Below are 18,193 nucleotides of genomic sequence, written 5' to 3'. Positions count from 1 at the left end.
AAAAGCTATTTTTTGTACATTTCATTTTTGCTGCATTGGATATAGAGATTGAGAAATTGGCCTTTTTTGAATGCAATTAAGTCAGCTTGTTTTCCACAGGGCTTTCCAATCCATACTCCCATTACAGAGCAATATTTCAGGGAAAATGTACTTTCTAATAGATGCTGGAGTAAAAATGACTATGATGTTGTTAAGTAACTTATCGCATTGCCTGAGGATAACTAGAGTGATAGTGTTCAGGTTTCTGCCATATGCCCACAAAGTGAAAAGGTTCAGTTTTCCATTGGATATTCTTTACTGTCCTCACCTCGATCCTATCCACTTCCTCAATTGTATGTGACAAACTGGAAAGACTGGGTCCCTGCAGTGGGAAGGTTTGTTTTCTTGCAGAGTCCCCCTGCTAGTGATGTTCGACGCAGATATTTTTACAATTGAGACATTTAATAAAAACACACAGTTTATATGCATGAAACAATATGAAGGTACACAACATGAAAGCTGTAGTGGATTTTTTTTTCAAACCTATTGACAGCATTAACCCAGTTTGTAGCTTTATTTCTGTAGGTGTTCTTACATTTCTTAGAGGTTAATTAGAAATGCAGGAATTTCTGTTAAAATGTGATAGGTTTGTTCCTGGGAAACTTTACGTTACTAATGGAAATTAAGCGGTTAGTGGTTCTCAACCTTTTTATGAACTGGGCCGCAATCATGCCTAAAAGCAAGTCTCGCGGGCCCCATATATTAATCACTACTAGGCCTACCTGATCTGTGTGCATAATAGCTATTATAATATTATATTATAATATTTAATATTATAATAGTACTATATAATATTATAATAGCTATTAACCATGTGTTTGTATGTACAGTATATGTATAAGGAAAGTGCTTCTGAAGTTGCACAGCTGATGAAGGACTTCCGTCTGAAATGTCCTGTTTCTCAAGCAACCTTGTGTACTACACCATAACTTTTCCATCCTCTCTCTCTGTATAAATATATATATCATCATCACTGAATGGTTTGCCATATTGAGCAAGTAGCCATGAAATTTTGAACGTGGCTAGTGCCACTGCCTGGGACGCTTTTAAAGTACAGTAGCACATATGATTTTCTGCTCGGCAAAAGCACTTTTTTATTTATCTTGAGAGACCTGTCACTTGAATCAGGTGGGTATTGCTTGTCAAAATTTTTTGTGAGTGGTATCACGCTTTGCAAATTTGACTACAAAGCCAACAGAAAGGCTGCCCATCTCTATCAATCACGGCAAATTTGCTCCTCCAGTCTTCTAGTACTTTCCTACCCATTTCGCTGATGCGCCGACACGAGTTATAGCCCACGTGCAGCACTTTAATGAAGTTAAAGATGAATGAAAATTAACCTGATCACCATTGAATCTATTCAGAAAAGGTTTTACCTGACTAGAACACACTGCGAGTTCTACCTATTTTTTTGATAATTTTTTTATCGAAGGAATTAACTTCAAACAAATGTAATTTATTAAAAAGGGGTCAGATGTTGCAGGCTGCACTTTCGTGTGTGGTGGGTCGCAGGTTGTGAACCACTGGGTTAAAGGGTAGAGTCAGATTCAAAATAACAAATGTATTTTTTCTGTAGTGTTTGGTCATATTAGTTTCAATATATTGCTTCTGTAGTTTCTTTTGTGTTTTTGTGATCATTTAAAGCAGGGAACTGAAAAAACAGATGAAATAAGTCAAAATATGCATCAGGATTTACTTCTCTGTGCTGACATTTCTGTAGTGGGCGAGGGTTAGACACCATTATTCATAAGAAATATTTTTAACAATATACAGTACACTGCAAAGCCAGGTAGCGTAAATAATATTCATTTTGCTTTATAACATGTCATGGGAAAAGTGTTCCCTAATAAATCAATCGTGCTACAGCCAATTCACCTTATTGAAGCATGCATAATAGCAGAAATGAGTGTATTCACACCGAAGAAAAATACCTAACACATTTTTAACTAAAAAAATATCATTTTCTTTATTTTTAACATTGTTACCTTACATTTTTCTATAGTTCTAATGCAGTAAAGTGTTTCTCCTGGGTATTTTGGCTTTTCCTCCTCCTTTTTTTGCTGGCACTGGACCACCTTCTAAGTCAGCTGAAATGTCTCTAGCAGTGTGAAAGGGGGAATTGTCTCTGACCTGGCATGGTAGTCAGATAATAGAGGCTTTATTTTCATACTGAGAGGTAATACAAATGCACTGAAGCCTTCAAAAAGAAAATCATTCATTGAATCCTCAGGTCACAATTGTCGCCAGTGTGAAACAAATAGAATAAATGCTTAAGGAATGCATTGGTGTTTGAAAAAAAAGATTTTGTCGGTGTTTCTGAACCAGTGATTGATATTCTACAAGCACCTTGGTAGATAGATAGATACTTTATTGATCCCGTGAGGGAGATTGCAGTGCAACAGCAGCTTAACACACACAACACAGCCACAGTGTAACGAATTATATAATAATAGTACAATACATACAATACAATACAAGAGTTACTCACAGTCCGGACGCACAAGAACAAACTAGAACAGAACAGTACACAGAAAATCGTATCACACTCATATCACACATATGAATATAAATATAGATGTAACTATAGATATAAATATAAATGTATTGCACAGGTCCCTGGCATATATTGCACAAAAAGTGGTTGTAAACGGGAAAAAGAAAAAGAAAAAGAATGAGAACAGATGTAGCAGTAGATGTGTAGATGCGTTTAGTCCAGAAACAGGTCACTGTCGATGTTGCCTCTGCCAAGACGCAAGGTGGATGCATTGTACAGTCTTATGGCAGACGGCAAGAATGACCTCCTGTAGCGCTCCCTGTCGCACCGTGGATGGTACTTAAACTTTGTGCAGCTTGGAGTGGGATGTCAGGATGTGATATTTTCTGACATGCAGGATGTCATCTTGAATTGTCCATGTATTTATTATATCAAGTGATCCTCAAATTCTGAGATTTTGCAAAAATTCCAAGGTACATTGTGTATTACACAATCCCAATATGCTGCTGGAAATTGTTGCTCTCGGTTTTCAGACATTGTCGATCATTGCTGATCTCCATTTTCATCCTCACGTATGGTCACGAGCTTTGAGGAGTGACTGAAAGAATGAGATCAAGTGTGCAATCAGCAGAAATGAAGTTACTCCACAGGGCTGCTGAGTTTGCTCTTCATGACAGGAAGAGCCTGGCAATCTCGGAAGACCTTGGAGTAGAGTCCCTGTTGAGGTGGTTAATGCATTAGGTAAGGGTGACCCCAGGGTGCCTCCTGCTGGAGGTGTAGCGTGCTCAGCCTATCAGGATTAGACCCCGGAGCAGACCCAGGACAGGCTGGCATTATTTTAAATGGAGTGGGCCTAAAAAAATATAGTAAGGAATCTGTTGATTACAGATTTTAAACATTGTAACTGAAAGAGTTTGAAATATAAATTGAATATGTTAGGCTTAGAAAACACCGTTATGCTCAAATTGGAATGAAACCTTAAAGGCCCCATGGCTCTTGAAGACCTGCGTTTGACAGCTTTGTTTTACTCTCTTGAATTATTGGTTAAAAAAAGAATAACACAGTAACACAGAAACTGGGGCATAAAAAAATCACTCATTTTGACATCAGGTCAACAGTTGTGAATAAAACAGTTCACGATCAGTGGATTGAGGTCTTCAACACTGAGTTGCAGATGGTTTATTTCAGCACTAAACACTTAAGAGCCTGGGCAAAGGTTCTGGGAATGGATCTTCATTATGGCAGGCAGAGGCCTGGCGCTTTATGGCACTACACCATAATAAGCTCCACTAAGTGTAAGCCCAGCTAACTAAATCGTGTTTTGGCAACATTTCAGCATCGTTGTACTTCTGTTGTGACAACAGATCAATATACTGTAATGTAGTTCCAACACAAATTTGTAGACTCCAGGGGAGGCTGTGAAAACATTGTAAAATGACATTCAGGAAACCACATGGTCACATTATCATTTAACACTGTTTGCCCTGCTACAAGGCTGAACTTCTGTTGACAACAACCATAAGATTTTTCAGTATTGGTACCGTAATTTGTACAATCCAAGGGCTGGTATCATAAAATCCTGCATGGTACAATCACATTGTTAAATAACATTTATATAACCACATGCAAGGAAATCTTATTCTCACCTAAAAAAATACTGAGAATAAAAAACTGCTTTAATTGAAAGGAATGGAAGCGAAACATATATTGTCAGTCATCATGTAATGAAGTCTTGTGGGCTCCAGCACTGGCTTCTTTGCTAAATCTGGGGAAGATACAAAAAATCACTTTCTACTTTCTTTAGGCTTATTTTCAGTGACACACTTTTACTGATTCAGGGGAGTGAAGCTGTGGGAGATGGAATAACTAGACTACATTAAAACCCAATTCATTTATTTCATCTTACCTACATAAATACAGTCAATCCAAGCCAGGTGTATGTCACAGCATTAAAGAGATACAAATACATGAGATAAACAACCAGCAACCAGTGCAGGAAAGAGGAGGCATTGAGAGATTTTTTTTAAACCATCATAGGATTTTAAAGTCGTATAAAGCCTGTCACTAATTCGAACAAACACAATTCTTCTTTAGTGAACTTCACTGAGTGGCCTCTCTCTCATGATCCCAACATTTTCTCCCCCACAGTCGTCCAGAAGCAACAACACCTCTAATGGCGACATACAGTAAGTGTTTTCCTTCTTTCTAAAATTAACAGTTGTTAAGTTATTTCCACAAACATTGCACTGCATAGGGAACTGGAGAGGAAGAACTCCAATTAAACATGTATAATAAAACAAGCATACTTAACAGAAATAAAAAAGTAAAATAAATAAAGAGGGAAAGGGTGAATGATGCCAGTATGAGGACTATTAGTAAGCCATGATAAGCCATATGTGCTTGTTTTAACTTTTTGCATTTGAGTGGTTGTGCAGTATTGTGCTCTTTTGTGTATATTACCTTGTGGCTTGTACTGTATATAGTACTATTTTATATCCTACTAGTAAACAAAGATGTCAAGAATTCAGAAGGAATATTTGTTTTACAGTTTAGCTTTAATTACTGATCAAATCAAATCTGTAAAATACATTTCTCTAGTATATGTAACACATACAGTATGGGATATGAATCTGATTTCAGGTTTTCAAAATTCTTTAGATATAAAGTCTCTCTAGATTTAAATAATCTGTACTGTAGTTTCTTGAAATGCTTCCCAACCCTGCAACTTTTTACTCCCATGCAGGGTTAATGTGAACCCTCTCTCCTCTTTAGATTAGTTAACTGGAAACTTAGCCCAACTATTGTTTATGTAGAATGTTTTACTTGTTTTCATCTGTTTAATAATTGGATTTTGGTTTTGAACTGCTCTTAGTATTAATTTTACATTTCAGTTAACTAGATGACAATATGGTAACAAAGAACTAGAATGTAAAGTACTTCAAGTTAGTCCATGAAATATGTCTTCTTCATAAGTCTATTTATATGTTGCTTCTACTGCATGTCAGCTGTTGCTATAGTAATTATATTTGTTAAACCAGGTCCTCAACTTGATATGGTTCTGTTGAAGTGCAATGTTTCTTTAATGTTTATACGGCATGGATTAGTAATGTCACCTAGTATTATTTTACTACTGTATATTATGCGACAGTGCAATAGCATGATATTATGTACAGTTTAACATTAAGAGATTGATGTAATTTCTAGTTGTTGGATGGGGATTTTTGTAACATCTTGGAATGCTGACAGCATTTATAGAACGATTAATTGATTAATTAATGCGACGGCGTATGTTGGAATTGGAAAGAGCTGGAGTCTGATTGAGAACAATGTGGGGTTGTTTGCAAGAGGAGCGGATGGCTGGATTCTGATTGTGGGCGGTCGTGACAGTTGTGGGTTCAAATCCCATGTAACTTTCAGTACTACTAGTGTTGTGCCCTTGTACAAGGTATACTTCACACAGACTTCTCTAGTAAAGCTCCTTTCTCTGTAAATAAGTACTCTCCAGATCAACACTATAATTCATATTGTTTTCTCAATTAACTTATATTTTTAAATAAAGTGTGTCAAAATATAAATTGAGTGATGGGTCAGCAGGTCAGAGGAGCATGGTTATTCTTTCTTGTTCATTATTGCTGCTTCAAGACGTTTTTAAATAACAAAACTGTATACAGTATATACAAAAACCATTTACACCTAATGTGTGTGTTCCCATCAGTAAATCTCACTGTTCACCAGATTTATATTAAATTGCAAAATATCCATGAGACTAAAAATTATTTAAGAAAAATGTGAAGGGCATATATTCAATTATTTTAATAAACTGCAATTTAGGCAGCATAGTGAGGTTTAAAACACATTATGGATCAAATGGTAAATCAAAGGTTCATAGGTTTAACTAAATGTTGTTCTTTGGCAGGATACACCAGGTTACTAAGTGCACCCCTGGACCACAGCTGAGCCAGAGTCCATCTTTTTTGGTTCAGTTGCTTGGCTGTATGTTTGATAGAATCAGTGAATCAGAAGCAGTGGGGTGTCCAAAAATGGAAGAACAAAATTAATTTGGGTAATGTGATTGGCTGAGGTTGGTTCCAGTTGTCCAGATGTGTGATTCATGTGGGCAGTTGGGACATCATCACATATAATAACTGCTTTCACAGGCTTAGCTGTCTTTTCACAGCTACATTTTATAGAGCAAAGTTGTACTTTCAGTAGCACAGAGATACTGTTTGTTCCCTTAATTCTAAGGACATTTAATAATGAAAATTGCCTTGAAAACGTTTTAATATGTAATAAGTAAGTAATGTGTTTATAAGATATATCTCTTTTACCCCCAAACAATTTTTCAGCACAAATTGTAAAGACAATACATTCTTTCATTTCCAAAGGTGTTTGTAAATTTTGGCCTTCAGGTGGTTCAAGTTGTACCCTAGACCACACAAACTCTCAAGACACTGCTACTGTATATATGACAGAATATTTACTGTATATTAGACCTATAGGAACACTTTTTTCAATCTTGTACAAAAGTGTAAAACTTTTTGTTTTACGGTTTTATAACTATTACTCATTTCGTAGTCTAAAGTACTGTATATAATAAAATGCTTACAATTATTGTAAAATACATATGAAAAGAGCTAGAAAAAATCATTTCACAGTATTGAAATCAATAAATGAATTAACTACAGGCAAATGTTTCTTTTAACCAGAAAAAACAGCAATTTACAGTGAGGTTATTGGGTAGCCACTGACTATTGTTCTGCCACAATTTGCATAGACTCGACTGGAAGGTTTATACCATAGCTAGCAGTGTTTTAATTAGATACACTGCTGGGAATGAGATGGAGCTGATGCAGCTCATTGAAAACCCCAATGTAATTAAACGATTCAACCAACAGATGGCTCTAGATTTCAGTGTCTACTTTATCATTGTCTGACCTCTCTGTCAAATTGATGGTTATTATTTCCGGAAAAGAATGTACTGTAAAAGGTTTGCACTGATTTAATTTGTTTCACTGTTTTGAAGTACATGCCCAAACCTACAGTTAATGGTACCATTTTTGAAACATTTGCACACAAATTCCTCATAGTTAAAATTTAAATACATACTGTAATTGCACTTGCATATCTTGGATATCACTCACTGCTTCACTTGAAAATACAATTTTGAAAAAGTCTTTTTGAGATATAATGCTATGTATTTTTGGTTCAGTTGGAGATAAAATTGCTAGGTAAATTCCTTGTTGAGAGCAGTAACTCAAGGGAATTGCCCTAAAAGCAGTGAAGGTGTGCCTTTCCATTAGCTTTTTCTACTACATTTTTACTGCACCAATGTACTGATTTGATCTGTGCACTAAAATGACTGCAGCCAAGTAACACAGTGAAGGCAGTGATGTCCTGTGCTTTTTATTCCCTATTAATGAGAATAAGAGCTTGCAATACACTTACAGGACTGAGCAGAATGGCCTACTTTCAAGCTCAATTCTATGGAAACCCAAAGACATTATTGCCTCTCCTCATTTCTTCATGCTTGGGGGTGAGCGATTGAATTAAGTACATACTATATATTATTATAAAAAAAATTCTCAGAAAAAGTGTTGTGACAACAAAGGTTAATGCACAATCATATACAATGGTAAAGCTCGTAAGTCAGTGCTCAATGCTCCGCAGGACAAAAAACACAAAAGTTAAGCATTTTCTAAAAACGTACAATTTTCTCTAGTAATTGCGGCCCAGGCAGGCTCCCCTTTCATATTTTGAAAGCGGTAATTCATTTAAAACACAATGGGCACCTTCCCTTAGGTAACATCAAAGGTCAGTTACCTCTAATTATAAAGGTGTGCAGTAGCTGCCAGTGTTGACTTGGTTTGCAGTGGAATTCAGAATTCATACTTAACTCTCATGCCATTGCAGACCCTTCTGTTTCATTATTGTTTGTTTTATAAATGTAATTGGAAAACTGTCACTTGACTATTAGTGTTCACCCTGACATATTACAGTCTGGGAGCCTCGCTTTATAAAAAATCACAGATCTTGAAAGCATTGCTAAGGCAGTTGTGTCATAAAATGAAGGAAATATAGCAAAACAAAATAAAAACAAATTAATGATGGATTGCATAGGATTTCTAAAAAAAAGCACACACCTGTGGCCCATGGAGTGTCTCAATTATGATTAGTTTCTCCATGTTTTCTGAGTTGTACTGTAGATGCAATGAAAGTGATTTGGCCCAACTCATTTGGTTGCTGGTAGCGTATTGATCCAGGAATGATATTGAGCTAAAAAAAACATGTTTTTTAAAGAGATCCCAATGAATGGGTTTCAATAAATCATTTTATCAAGTCACCTTTTCTTCATACTAAATTCAGTTCCTTCAATCTATTGTATTTCTGGAAGAAATTCCTTAAAGGTCAGGAATTACGCTTGTTACCCACTTTTGATTCCATTGCAGCTATGGCCTTACTGAAATATGCTGATCACAGTTGTATCCGGTATTCAATCACATTCTATTAAGTTGCAATTGCAACTATTTACAATTAGGCAGTACTATAGATGCACAGTGACAGCAAAGAGGGAGGGAGAGACACAAATTAAGGAGGTCTGCATCTTATACTTTAACTATGGCAGCACATTTCTTTATGGATTTTTTTATTTCTATATGCACATGCCTTTGCCATGTCCGTGATCTTTTTTTTTTGGTTCAAAGACAATGCTGTCAATGTCTCTCAGCTGCTCTGCTCTTATTCACGAAGGGCTTCGTCACATTTTATTGAACTCAGCCACTTTCTTTACCATAAGATTCAACAGCCCTTGCTATGCAAGTTTAAGTTTAGTTAAAATTGTATTGTAGTCATGTTCATCACATTTTTAAGAATCCTTCCATTTTGAAAGTCTTTAAAAATCCCATTTGTCCAGCTTTTTGAAGAAAGGGTCATGAAAATACTTCTTTTTTTAAGAGAATTTACTTCTGCAGCATTTTGCTACTTTTTTAAGACTTTAATTTCCTCCACCTTAATAAGAGCTTGGATCTTGCTGTAAGCAGAACACTTCCTATTCATTTAACAATCTAATAATAAAACTGTAGTTCACTTCATTTCCAGTAGGTGGCTTGTTCCAATTATTATTCTGTAAAAACCTCATTGCATCTGGTTCTTTCTATTGTAAAGCAAATAACCAATGCATTTTAAAGTAGAGTCTAAAACTGTCTGCTTATTAACTAAAATGAGTATTGGTACTTTGAAGCTCAGGATATTTTTTAGATTTTAAAGTACAACAATGTTCAGTTCTTAATTTTGCCGACTTTTCAGGCAATGTGTTTAATAAAGAAACACAAACACAGCTGAAATCACAAACAAACAATACAATGTGATTGTCCTAAACATATCTGAAGTTTTGCATTTGATCCATGATCTAATTAGCATTTTATAAAATAAGGTTGGACTTAAGATGAAGTTCGGAAATCTGGCACAGAGGAAGTATAGATGTAACTATGTCAGGTTTAACAGTTATTACATACATATACAATCATAGACCAGAGAGGCAAGAGAGCCACTGTACTTAGGGCAGCGCAGTGAGGCACAGCAAATGAATCCTGGATTCTGGCACTATGAGCATCATCTTCAAAGTAAGTGACCAATCTGTTCCCAATACTTTTTTTCTAAATAAAGGTTAGAATTTAGTACACTATTCCATGTTAGTATTTTCCTTTCCTTTTGCCTGAACAGGCTAGAACACAATGTGGTTCAATATAACTTTTTATTGAATTGCCAGTCTGTAGTCTCAGATTGTCATGGCAAACGTTCAGAAATCTAGGAACCGTATATTATACACACACAGCTATTGCAATTGTGCTGCAAAAATGTATTGAAGATTTTACAATATCTTTCAGCAGACATGCTGCAATATCACCAGGTCAAAATTTTTCTTTACTGTACTCTCCCTCTGCCTCTGTATCTGTCCCTTCCTCTCACTCTCAGTAGAAATCCTTTGTCTCATGCTCTCAATTTGTAGAATCTCTCTTCATCCCTGGGGCTTAAGTTAGGTGTTAGGTTTAGCAATCAAATCTTCAGTGGCCTCATTAATCAAGCAATTAATTAATCTTTGGGTACAGCCTTTCCTGTGTTGATAAAAAGATATTCATTTGAAGTACCTGTTCACTGAGTAAAAGTTCTTAAAAAATATTTGATTTCCTCTGGTGCAGATCAGACTTTTTTGTTTCCTTTTCTTTCGGTTTTATATAAAACAGTTATTCAAGACAAACCTGAATGTGTTTGAACTTTAGATGAGATACCTTAGATACGACTCATGAAAATCTCTTAGCCTGCATCATGTTCACATGGATTATCCGTATTTTCTTGCTCATGGAAGGGTCGAAAGGTTTCTTGTAACTTTTTGCATATTCTACTTCTTTGCCTTGTCGAGAAAACAAGCTGCATTGTAGAAAACCACAAGTTAGTTTAGTTGAACATATATTTTAGCCATCTGAAAGGATTTGTTACGTCAAAACGCTGACAAAAGCAGAACCAGATTGTCAAAAAAAGAATAAAGTGAGTTCACTTACAATTAAAACACATGTTCCAGCAAAATGCTTTCGGCAGCATTACCAAATGATTTATAACCTGTTCTGTCTGTTTAAAGAATTTGCTTATTTTAAGAATTTATGTAATATATGGGAGGGCTGCAGTTTGTAAAATCTATTTTTTTTTCACTCATAAAACGAAGATATTTACTCTAGATGGTCAAATGTGTTTTTGAGAACATGACAAACATTCTGTAGATCAAGGTATTTAAATATATTTCTTATTGAAATTGTCATTTTCCTTTTATTTTACCACAGTGCCATGGCAGTTTCAAATTATTATTATTGTTATTATTATGATATTGAATCTCCAACCTACTTTTTGCATACCTATAAAGAAAAAAAACCCATAAAGGAACATCTGCTCGAAATTAAAACAGATGGCCAGAAAACAATATTGAAATGAGAATTTTGGGGGGTTATTTTCAGTTTTATGAGTTCATTCACACTTTTTCCACAAAGCTAATGATCCACAATATACCTGAAATGTGTTTAAAAATTAGAGTGGATGCAGATGTGCAAAGCAATACTACAAATAAAATATGCATCTTTAAAATCTTAAAACTAAAGAAACCCAGTTGATATAGGTGGAATTTTGTTCCTATAACACATTTAAAAATTCCTTGTCAATCACCCTCTTAAATAAATGGGCTGCACCCAGCTTTTCTTTCCAGCCTTTTGTGCTGACCATACTGTTTCTCCCTCAATGTCATCTACAGAGAAGTTAAGAAATAAAATGGCACAAGTTGTGTCCATCCATGCGGATCATCTAATTAGTAATGCAACACTATACTGCAGTGCAATAGTCAACACTGCAGCCTTAATCTGAACATGTATTGGAAGCAATAACCCTCCCCTTTAAATTACAACTTTAAAAGGGACAGAATTTCCCAATAAAACAAAAATCCTGGATAATCTTTGGTAATTTTGAAAGGTGGCTCCAGTGTTTCTTTCTAAAACCTCTAAAACCATTTTAAACATGTAAAACCATTTTGGTTAAAAATATTAATTTTAAGGTAACTCTGCAAGGGAGTTACCTACTGTACAGTTCCTGAAAATCTGAATGTTTTGCAGTTTGGTAGGAGTCTGGAAAAAAAGAAAGAGTGTTTCACAAAGTTAATGATCTTAAATATTCTTAGTTAATGAATTCTGAATATTTCCAATGTACAGTACATGAAATGTATGTAATATATATATAAAGCTTACCATTGCCAATTTAAATAATATTGGCAAGAACAACCTTTTTATGCAATTCCCCATTCGGTTTTCCAAGTGAATGACACTCAAATAATTTTGCAGTTAGAGGGGTTGTTAAAAAGAACAGTCAAAATGATCCTCTTTTCATTCAAGTGAATGAGCTTTTTTCAAGTGTAAGAGGTGAAGTACAGGCTGGTCTGCACACTGAAAGAAGAGGAATACTGATGATGGTGGTTTATTCTTTATCTAAAAATATGCCCCGGGACACAAGTGGGGTTGGTGCGCCAACTGTCTCCTTGTCTCCCCGACTTTATAGTCCACTCACACATGCACACAGCACATTCTGTACATTGTAATCAGAACTTTCCAGATTTGTTTGCCTGATTGAAGGGCTTGTGGATGGCAAGTTTTCCATTATTTATGTCTTTCCAGTTAATAAAATAAATCACAGTGTACAGCACAGCTCTTTTCCTAGAGAGGTTTAGAGCAAATATGTGAGACTTGACTAGAGATTCTTCATGTTTCTGAGAGCACCCCCACAGCTTTCAATCTTTTAAAAAAAAAATATTCTAAAAAGTAGTCCAAGGTCATCTCAGCTGTATCTTTCTGAAAGCCTTGCCTTGTACTGTACTGTATGTAGCAGACAACATTTAAATATAGATATTGGGTGAAGAAAGAGATTATATATATAGTGTATATGACTGACTGTTGACTGTGATTGACATAAAACATAGCTCTCCTACAGTATGTCATGTTAACCCGTTTAATTTTGATTTCCACACATCCTATAAATCAATGGTGGAAGTCCTTCTCACACCATTTGCTGGATGTTACAGTATCTGTCTTGTGCTTTTGATACAGACAAATTACGTCTCTAGGGAGCCTTTTTGTCCTATTCCAGAAAACCTGAAAAAAGAAGTGTGTGTGAGTCCACACAGCCCTTTAATTTAATTGAGCTGTATGGAGTGACCACCTGTTGATCACCTCATTATTACAGTATGATCACTGAAATGGATTTTTGAATTTTAACATAATATTTTGACTCATTTTTATCCAGTACAACTTTATTTTATTCAGTGAATAAGCATTGAATTCAATTTTCTAATATATATTTAGTTTAGGAATGTATTTGCATCTCAAGATTTTTTGTTCCTTTGAAGTCTACAGTTTTAATTTTTCATTGTGCACACATTCAAACTGTCTGCAGAAGCATTTTGTGTACCAGAGACAGACAGATAATTATAAATGTGAAAGTGACTATTTTATACATCCAGAATTAGCAATTATTTTTGTTATACCCTTCCAGTTTTTAGAACAGCCAATGTGTTTTTCACAACCTTGGCTTGCAGTTGTGTACCCTGCAGCTGCACAAAGGTGAGAATGAGGAAGTGTAGGCAGGCTCTCTGCACCTGTCCACCTTTGTGCCAATTGTCTTTTAACACATCACAGGCACCATGTCCCCAACTGGAGATTCAGAGCTGATTGGAGGAGAAGCTTGTCCTCACCGACAGCATCTCATGCCTGTAAGTGCCTAGTTGCCAACAGGAGTGGCTGTGGCACTGAGACTAACACAGACTAATCCCTTGCTAGCCCTGGTAGCTCTCAGTCAAGTGTGCGCTGTCACTTGAGGAATCCCAGTCACTTTCGGCTAGTGACATGACCAAGGCTCAGGGAGTGATATAACCTTGATCTTCTAGAGCTCAACCTACTCCTGTGTCAGAACCTTTACTGGTTGAACCCCTCAGAATACTAAAAATCGTGTGGCAGCAGAGTATTGTTCTGGGAAAAGGGTTAGAACCAAGCATGTCAAAAGATTTATGTCTAAAACAACCATCTTAATTGTGGCAGAGTTAATTCAATTCAATTAAACATTATTTGTCATTATACTTACACAGGTGCATAGTATAATGACAAGTGTTTCTTATTAGTCTCTCATGTGTAGTATATACAGTACTGTACAGTTAGTTAGTTAGAAAGGTTTCACTCTGATGTTGTTTCCAGTTTTATGTAAATCTTTTGTCATAGGAGTAATCTGTGCTTCCTCCTGCTGTCATTGGAGACAAATGCATAACGGGTTTCTTCTCTTTTTAATTCTTGAATCAAGCCTTTCAGTGCTTAATGCTCTCGTAAGACTGTTATTATTTCTTAATGGCCTTCTTTGTACCCACTGGAAATTTCAGTCATGTACTGAGCACTGAAAATGCTAAACTTAGGATATTAATTTTACACAATGATCATTATATCTAAAGATCAGAGCACACAGATTTAGTCTTAGATATGGTAGAATTTTAATTTCATTAAAAATGCTATTGCAGTTTAGATATTCATTCCGAGTACTGTTGAATTTGCTGTGGGGTTTGCAGTAATTTTTCTTTACAGAGTTGACAACTAGATTTTTCAGTGCTGTAATACGTCAAAGCTTTTTTTATTATTTTAGTCTGTGTGTGCTAATATATATGAAGAGACAAAGTAGAAGGAAGGCAAATGCACTGTTCCTATCTGATTTTTTCCTAGGTTGTTGCTGCAAAATTGTACAACAGTTGCATAAAATGTTTGCTTTATCCTATATATCTATACATTTTCAATAGTGCATTGCAGAACATACTGCTGAAAATATCCAAAGGCCTGTGATCTGATCTAGTTTTTTTTCAGCATAATTTTGACAAGTTTCTCTTATGTCATATTTTGCACATATACCTCTCACTTCAGTATGATTCAAGCTATATTAAGCAAATTATTGATTCTTGAATATTTTTTTCTGTCAGCTTCAATCAAACCTGGCAAAAGGTAAATCATTAATTACTGTCCAGTTTTTTTGCATGGACTCCTAAGGTCAGAGAGTATTTAAATTACAGGTAACATCTAGGGGAGTCCTGTTTTCTAGCATTTGCGTAGATTTACAAAAAACATCTTAATGTTTTGTCATAAGTAGATAATAAACATATTATTATGTACTTGAACTTTCACAATAAAAATGTCTTTTCTTAATTTCTTTCCAGATTGCCCATTCTACAGGATCCCAAAGAGAGGACCACCAGCCAATAAATTATGAATGTTGAACAAGATGACATCGTACCTGCAGCAGACGATGAGAGGTCCTAGGTGGAACAGGGCCCTGTCCGACCCTTTGTTTGTTCTGCTGTTGGCTCTTCAGCTGCTGGTGGTCGCTGGATTGGTGAGAGCCCAGACCTGCCCGTCCGTGTGCTCCTGCAGTAACCAGTTTAGCAAAGTGATCTGTACAAGAAGAGGCCTGAGGGAAGTCCCCGACGGCATCTCTACCAACACCCGCTATCTCAACCTGCAGGAGAATCAGATCCAGGTCATCAAGGTGGACAGCTTCAAGCATCTACGCCACCTGGAAATCTTGCAGCTCAGCAAAAACCACATCCGCAATATTGAGATCGGGGCCTTCAATGGCCTGGCCAGCCTCAATACCTTGGAGCTCTTTGACAACCGGTTAACCACCATCCCCAATGGGGCTTTTGAGTACCTCTCCAAGCTGAAGGAGCTCTGGCTGAGGAACAATCCCATCGAGAGTATCCCATCCTATGCCTTCAACCGGGTGCCTTCCCTGAGGAGGCTAGACCTGGGGGAGCTTAAGCGCCTCTCCTATATCTCTGAGGGGGCCTTTGAAGGCCTCAGCAATCTCCGCTATTTAAACTTGGGCATGTGCAACCTCAAGGAGATCCCCAACCTCATCCCCCTACTCAAGCTTGACGAGCTGGAATTGTCAGGGAACCAGCTGTCCGTTATTCGCCCAGGTTCTTTCAAAGGGCTGATCCACTTGCAGAAGCTGTGGATGATGCATGCTCAGATCCAATCCATTGAGCGGAATTCATTTGATGACTTGCAGTCCCTGGTGGAGCTCAACTTGGCTCACAATAATTTGACACTTCTGCCCCATGATCTATTTACTCCCTTGCACCACTTGGAAAGGGTTCACCTGCACCACAACCCTTGGAACTGCAACTGTGACATCCTCTGGCTTAGCTGGTGGCTCAAGGAGATGGTTCCAGCCAACACTAGCTGTTGTGCCCGCTGCCACTCTCCCTCCAGTCTCAAAGGGCGTTACATTGGAGAGCTGGACCAGAATTTCTTCACTTGCTATGCTCCAGTTATCGTGGAGCCCCCTGCGGACTTGAACGTCACAGAGGGCATGGCAGCAGAGCTGAAATGTAGGGCATCCACCTCCTTGACTTCGGTCAGTTGGATCACTCCCAATGGGACCATAATGACTCATGGAGCTTACAAGGTGCGGATCTCTGTCCTCAATGATGGCACGTTAAACTTCACTAACGTTACCGTGCAGGACACTGGTACATATACCTGCATGGTGAGCAACTCAGCGGGAAACACAACAGCTTCTGCAACACTTAACGTGTCAGCCACAGAAAACAGCACCTTTAGCTATTTTACCACAGTCACGGTGGAAACTATTGAGCCTTCACAAGATGAGGGCAGGACCACAGAGCAAAATGTAGGGCCCACAGCCACTAGTGGCTGGGAGGTCCCATTCACCACCACACCGCTGACAAGCACCAAATCCACGGAGAAGACTTTCACCATCCCAGTGACAGAGATGGGGGAAGGCAGCCTGAATGGGCTGGACGAGGTGATGAAGACCACCAAGATTATCATTGGCTGTTTTGTGGCCATCACCTTGATGGCTGCAGTCATGCTCATCATTTTCTACAAAATGCGCAAACAGCACCATCGGCAGAACCATCATGCCCCAACCAGGACAATTGAGATCATCAATGTGGACGAAGAGATCACAGGGGGACCTGGCCTGGACAGCCACTTGACCTTGCCAGCCCTGGAGCACGAGCATCTCAACCACTATAACTCCTTTAAGACTCCTTTTAACCACAACTCCTTACAGAGCTCTGCGCATGAACCTTTGCTAATTCGGGCAAACTCGAAAGACAACGTACAAGAGACTCAAATCTAACTTCTTTCATAATAAAACAAAGAAAAAAAATAATAAAAATAAAACATTAAAATAAAAAGAGTTGGACATGCAGTGGGTGATAAAATTTATCAGTGACATCAAGAACTAGGGTATGTCTACTGTTTCAAAAAGTGTCTTTACAAAACAAAGTTTATTTATTAAAAATCTATTGTGATTAAATCAAGAAAATGATCATGTATTCTGCAAAAACCCATCGTTATGTTGTTGCACTTAATTCATTCTTGTTTTTTGTTTCTTTTTTTCCCATGGGGAAGGAATGGTTTACTAAGATTGCAGACTCCTAACGTTTTAATCAATCTGCTTTTAGGAGCACATCTTAGTTTGATGCACTCCTAAAAAATAAAGGACAATTCAATGCAATTTTGAAGACTGTGTTTTCAGCGGATACTAATCTGACATTAAAAGGCAATAAAATTACCTTTCCCTCAAAAAGAAAAAAATTGCTAAACTTTTGTTTATTGATATGAACAATATATTGACAATGACAATATATATTGTCTTAATTGTACATGGTGGATGGTCTAATTTTTATGTCCATTTGCAAAGAATATGAATACTGCTGATAAAATTGAGGCTTTAAGTGATATAATGATCTTACTATTTCAACAGCAGAAGAAATTTTCCCAAAATAGTTTGGTGACACATTTAACTGATACCAGATGAATTATGAAATGGAACTGAAAAATACATGGAATTAAACAAAATGGACCTTTGCATTGAAATAAAACCTACATTTATACTGGTGATTTCATCTTTGGTCATTAAAATGTAACATTCTATTTTATCTTAAAGTTTCAAGGGCTGATTTAGATCAGAGGAGAATGCCCAATCCATGTCATCCTGCCTCACCACGGCTTAATGCCAGACTGCTAAAGGTGCATTTATTTTAAAATTGAAACTGCATATTATTTTTATTAG

General features: G+C 36.9%; 1 protein-coding gene across 1 annotated transcript; it reads left to right on the top strand.

Moving 5' to 3' along the window:
- The first annotated feature begins 15,308 nt into the window (after nt 1-15,308).
- On the top strand, nt 15,309-17,307 carry LOC148819370 (leucine-rich repeat-containing protein 4C-like). Its single transcript, XM_088934779.1, has one exon. It carries the CDS (start codon nt 15,356-15,358, stop codon nt 17,252-17,254), a length of 1,899 nt encoding a protein of 632 aa, XP_088790905.1. The 5' UTR covers nt 15,309-15,355; the 3' UTR covers nt 17,255-17,307.
- Nucleotides 17,308-18,193: the final 886 nt, after the last annotated feature.

This window comes from Atractosteus spatula, chromosome 16 (genome assembly GCF_055471065.1).
Source record: "Atractosteus spatula isolate fAtrSpa1 chromosome 16, fAtrSpa1.hap1, whole genome shotgun sequence".
NCBI classification, from domain to species: Eukaryota; Metazoa; Chordata; class Actinopteri; order Semionotiformes; family Lepisosteidae; genus Atractosteus; species Atractosteus spatula.
Note: the sequence above shows the minus strand (reverse complement) of the source record. Positions and strands in the feature narration are given on the sequence as shown.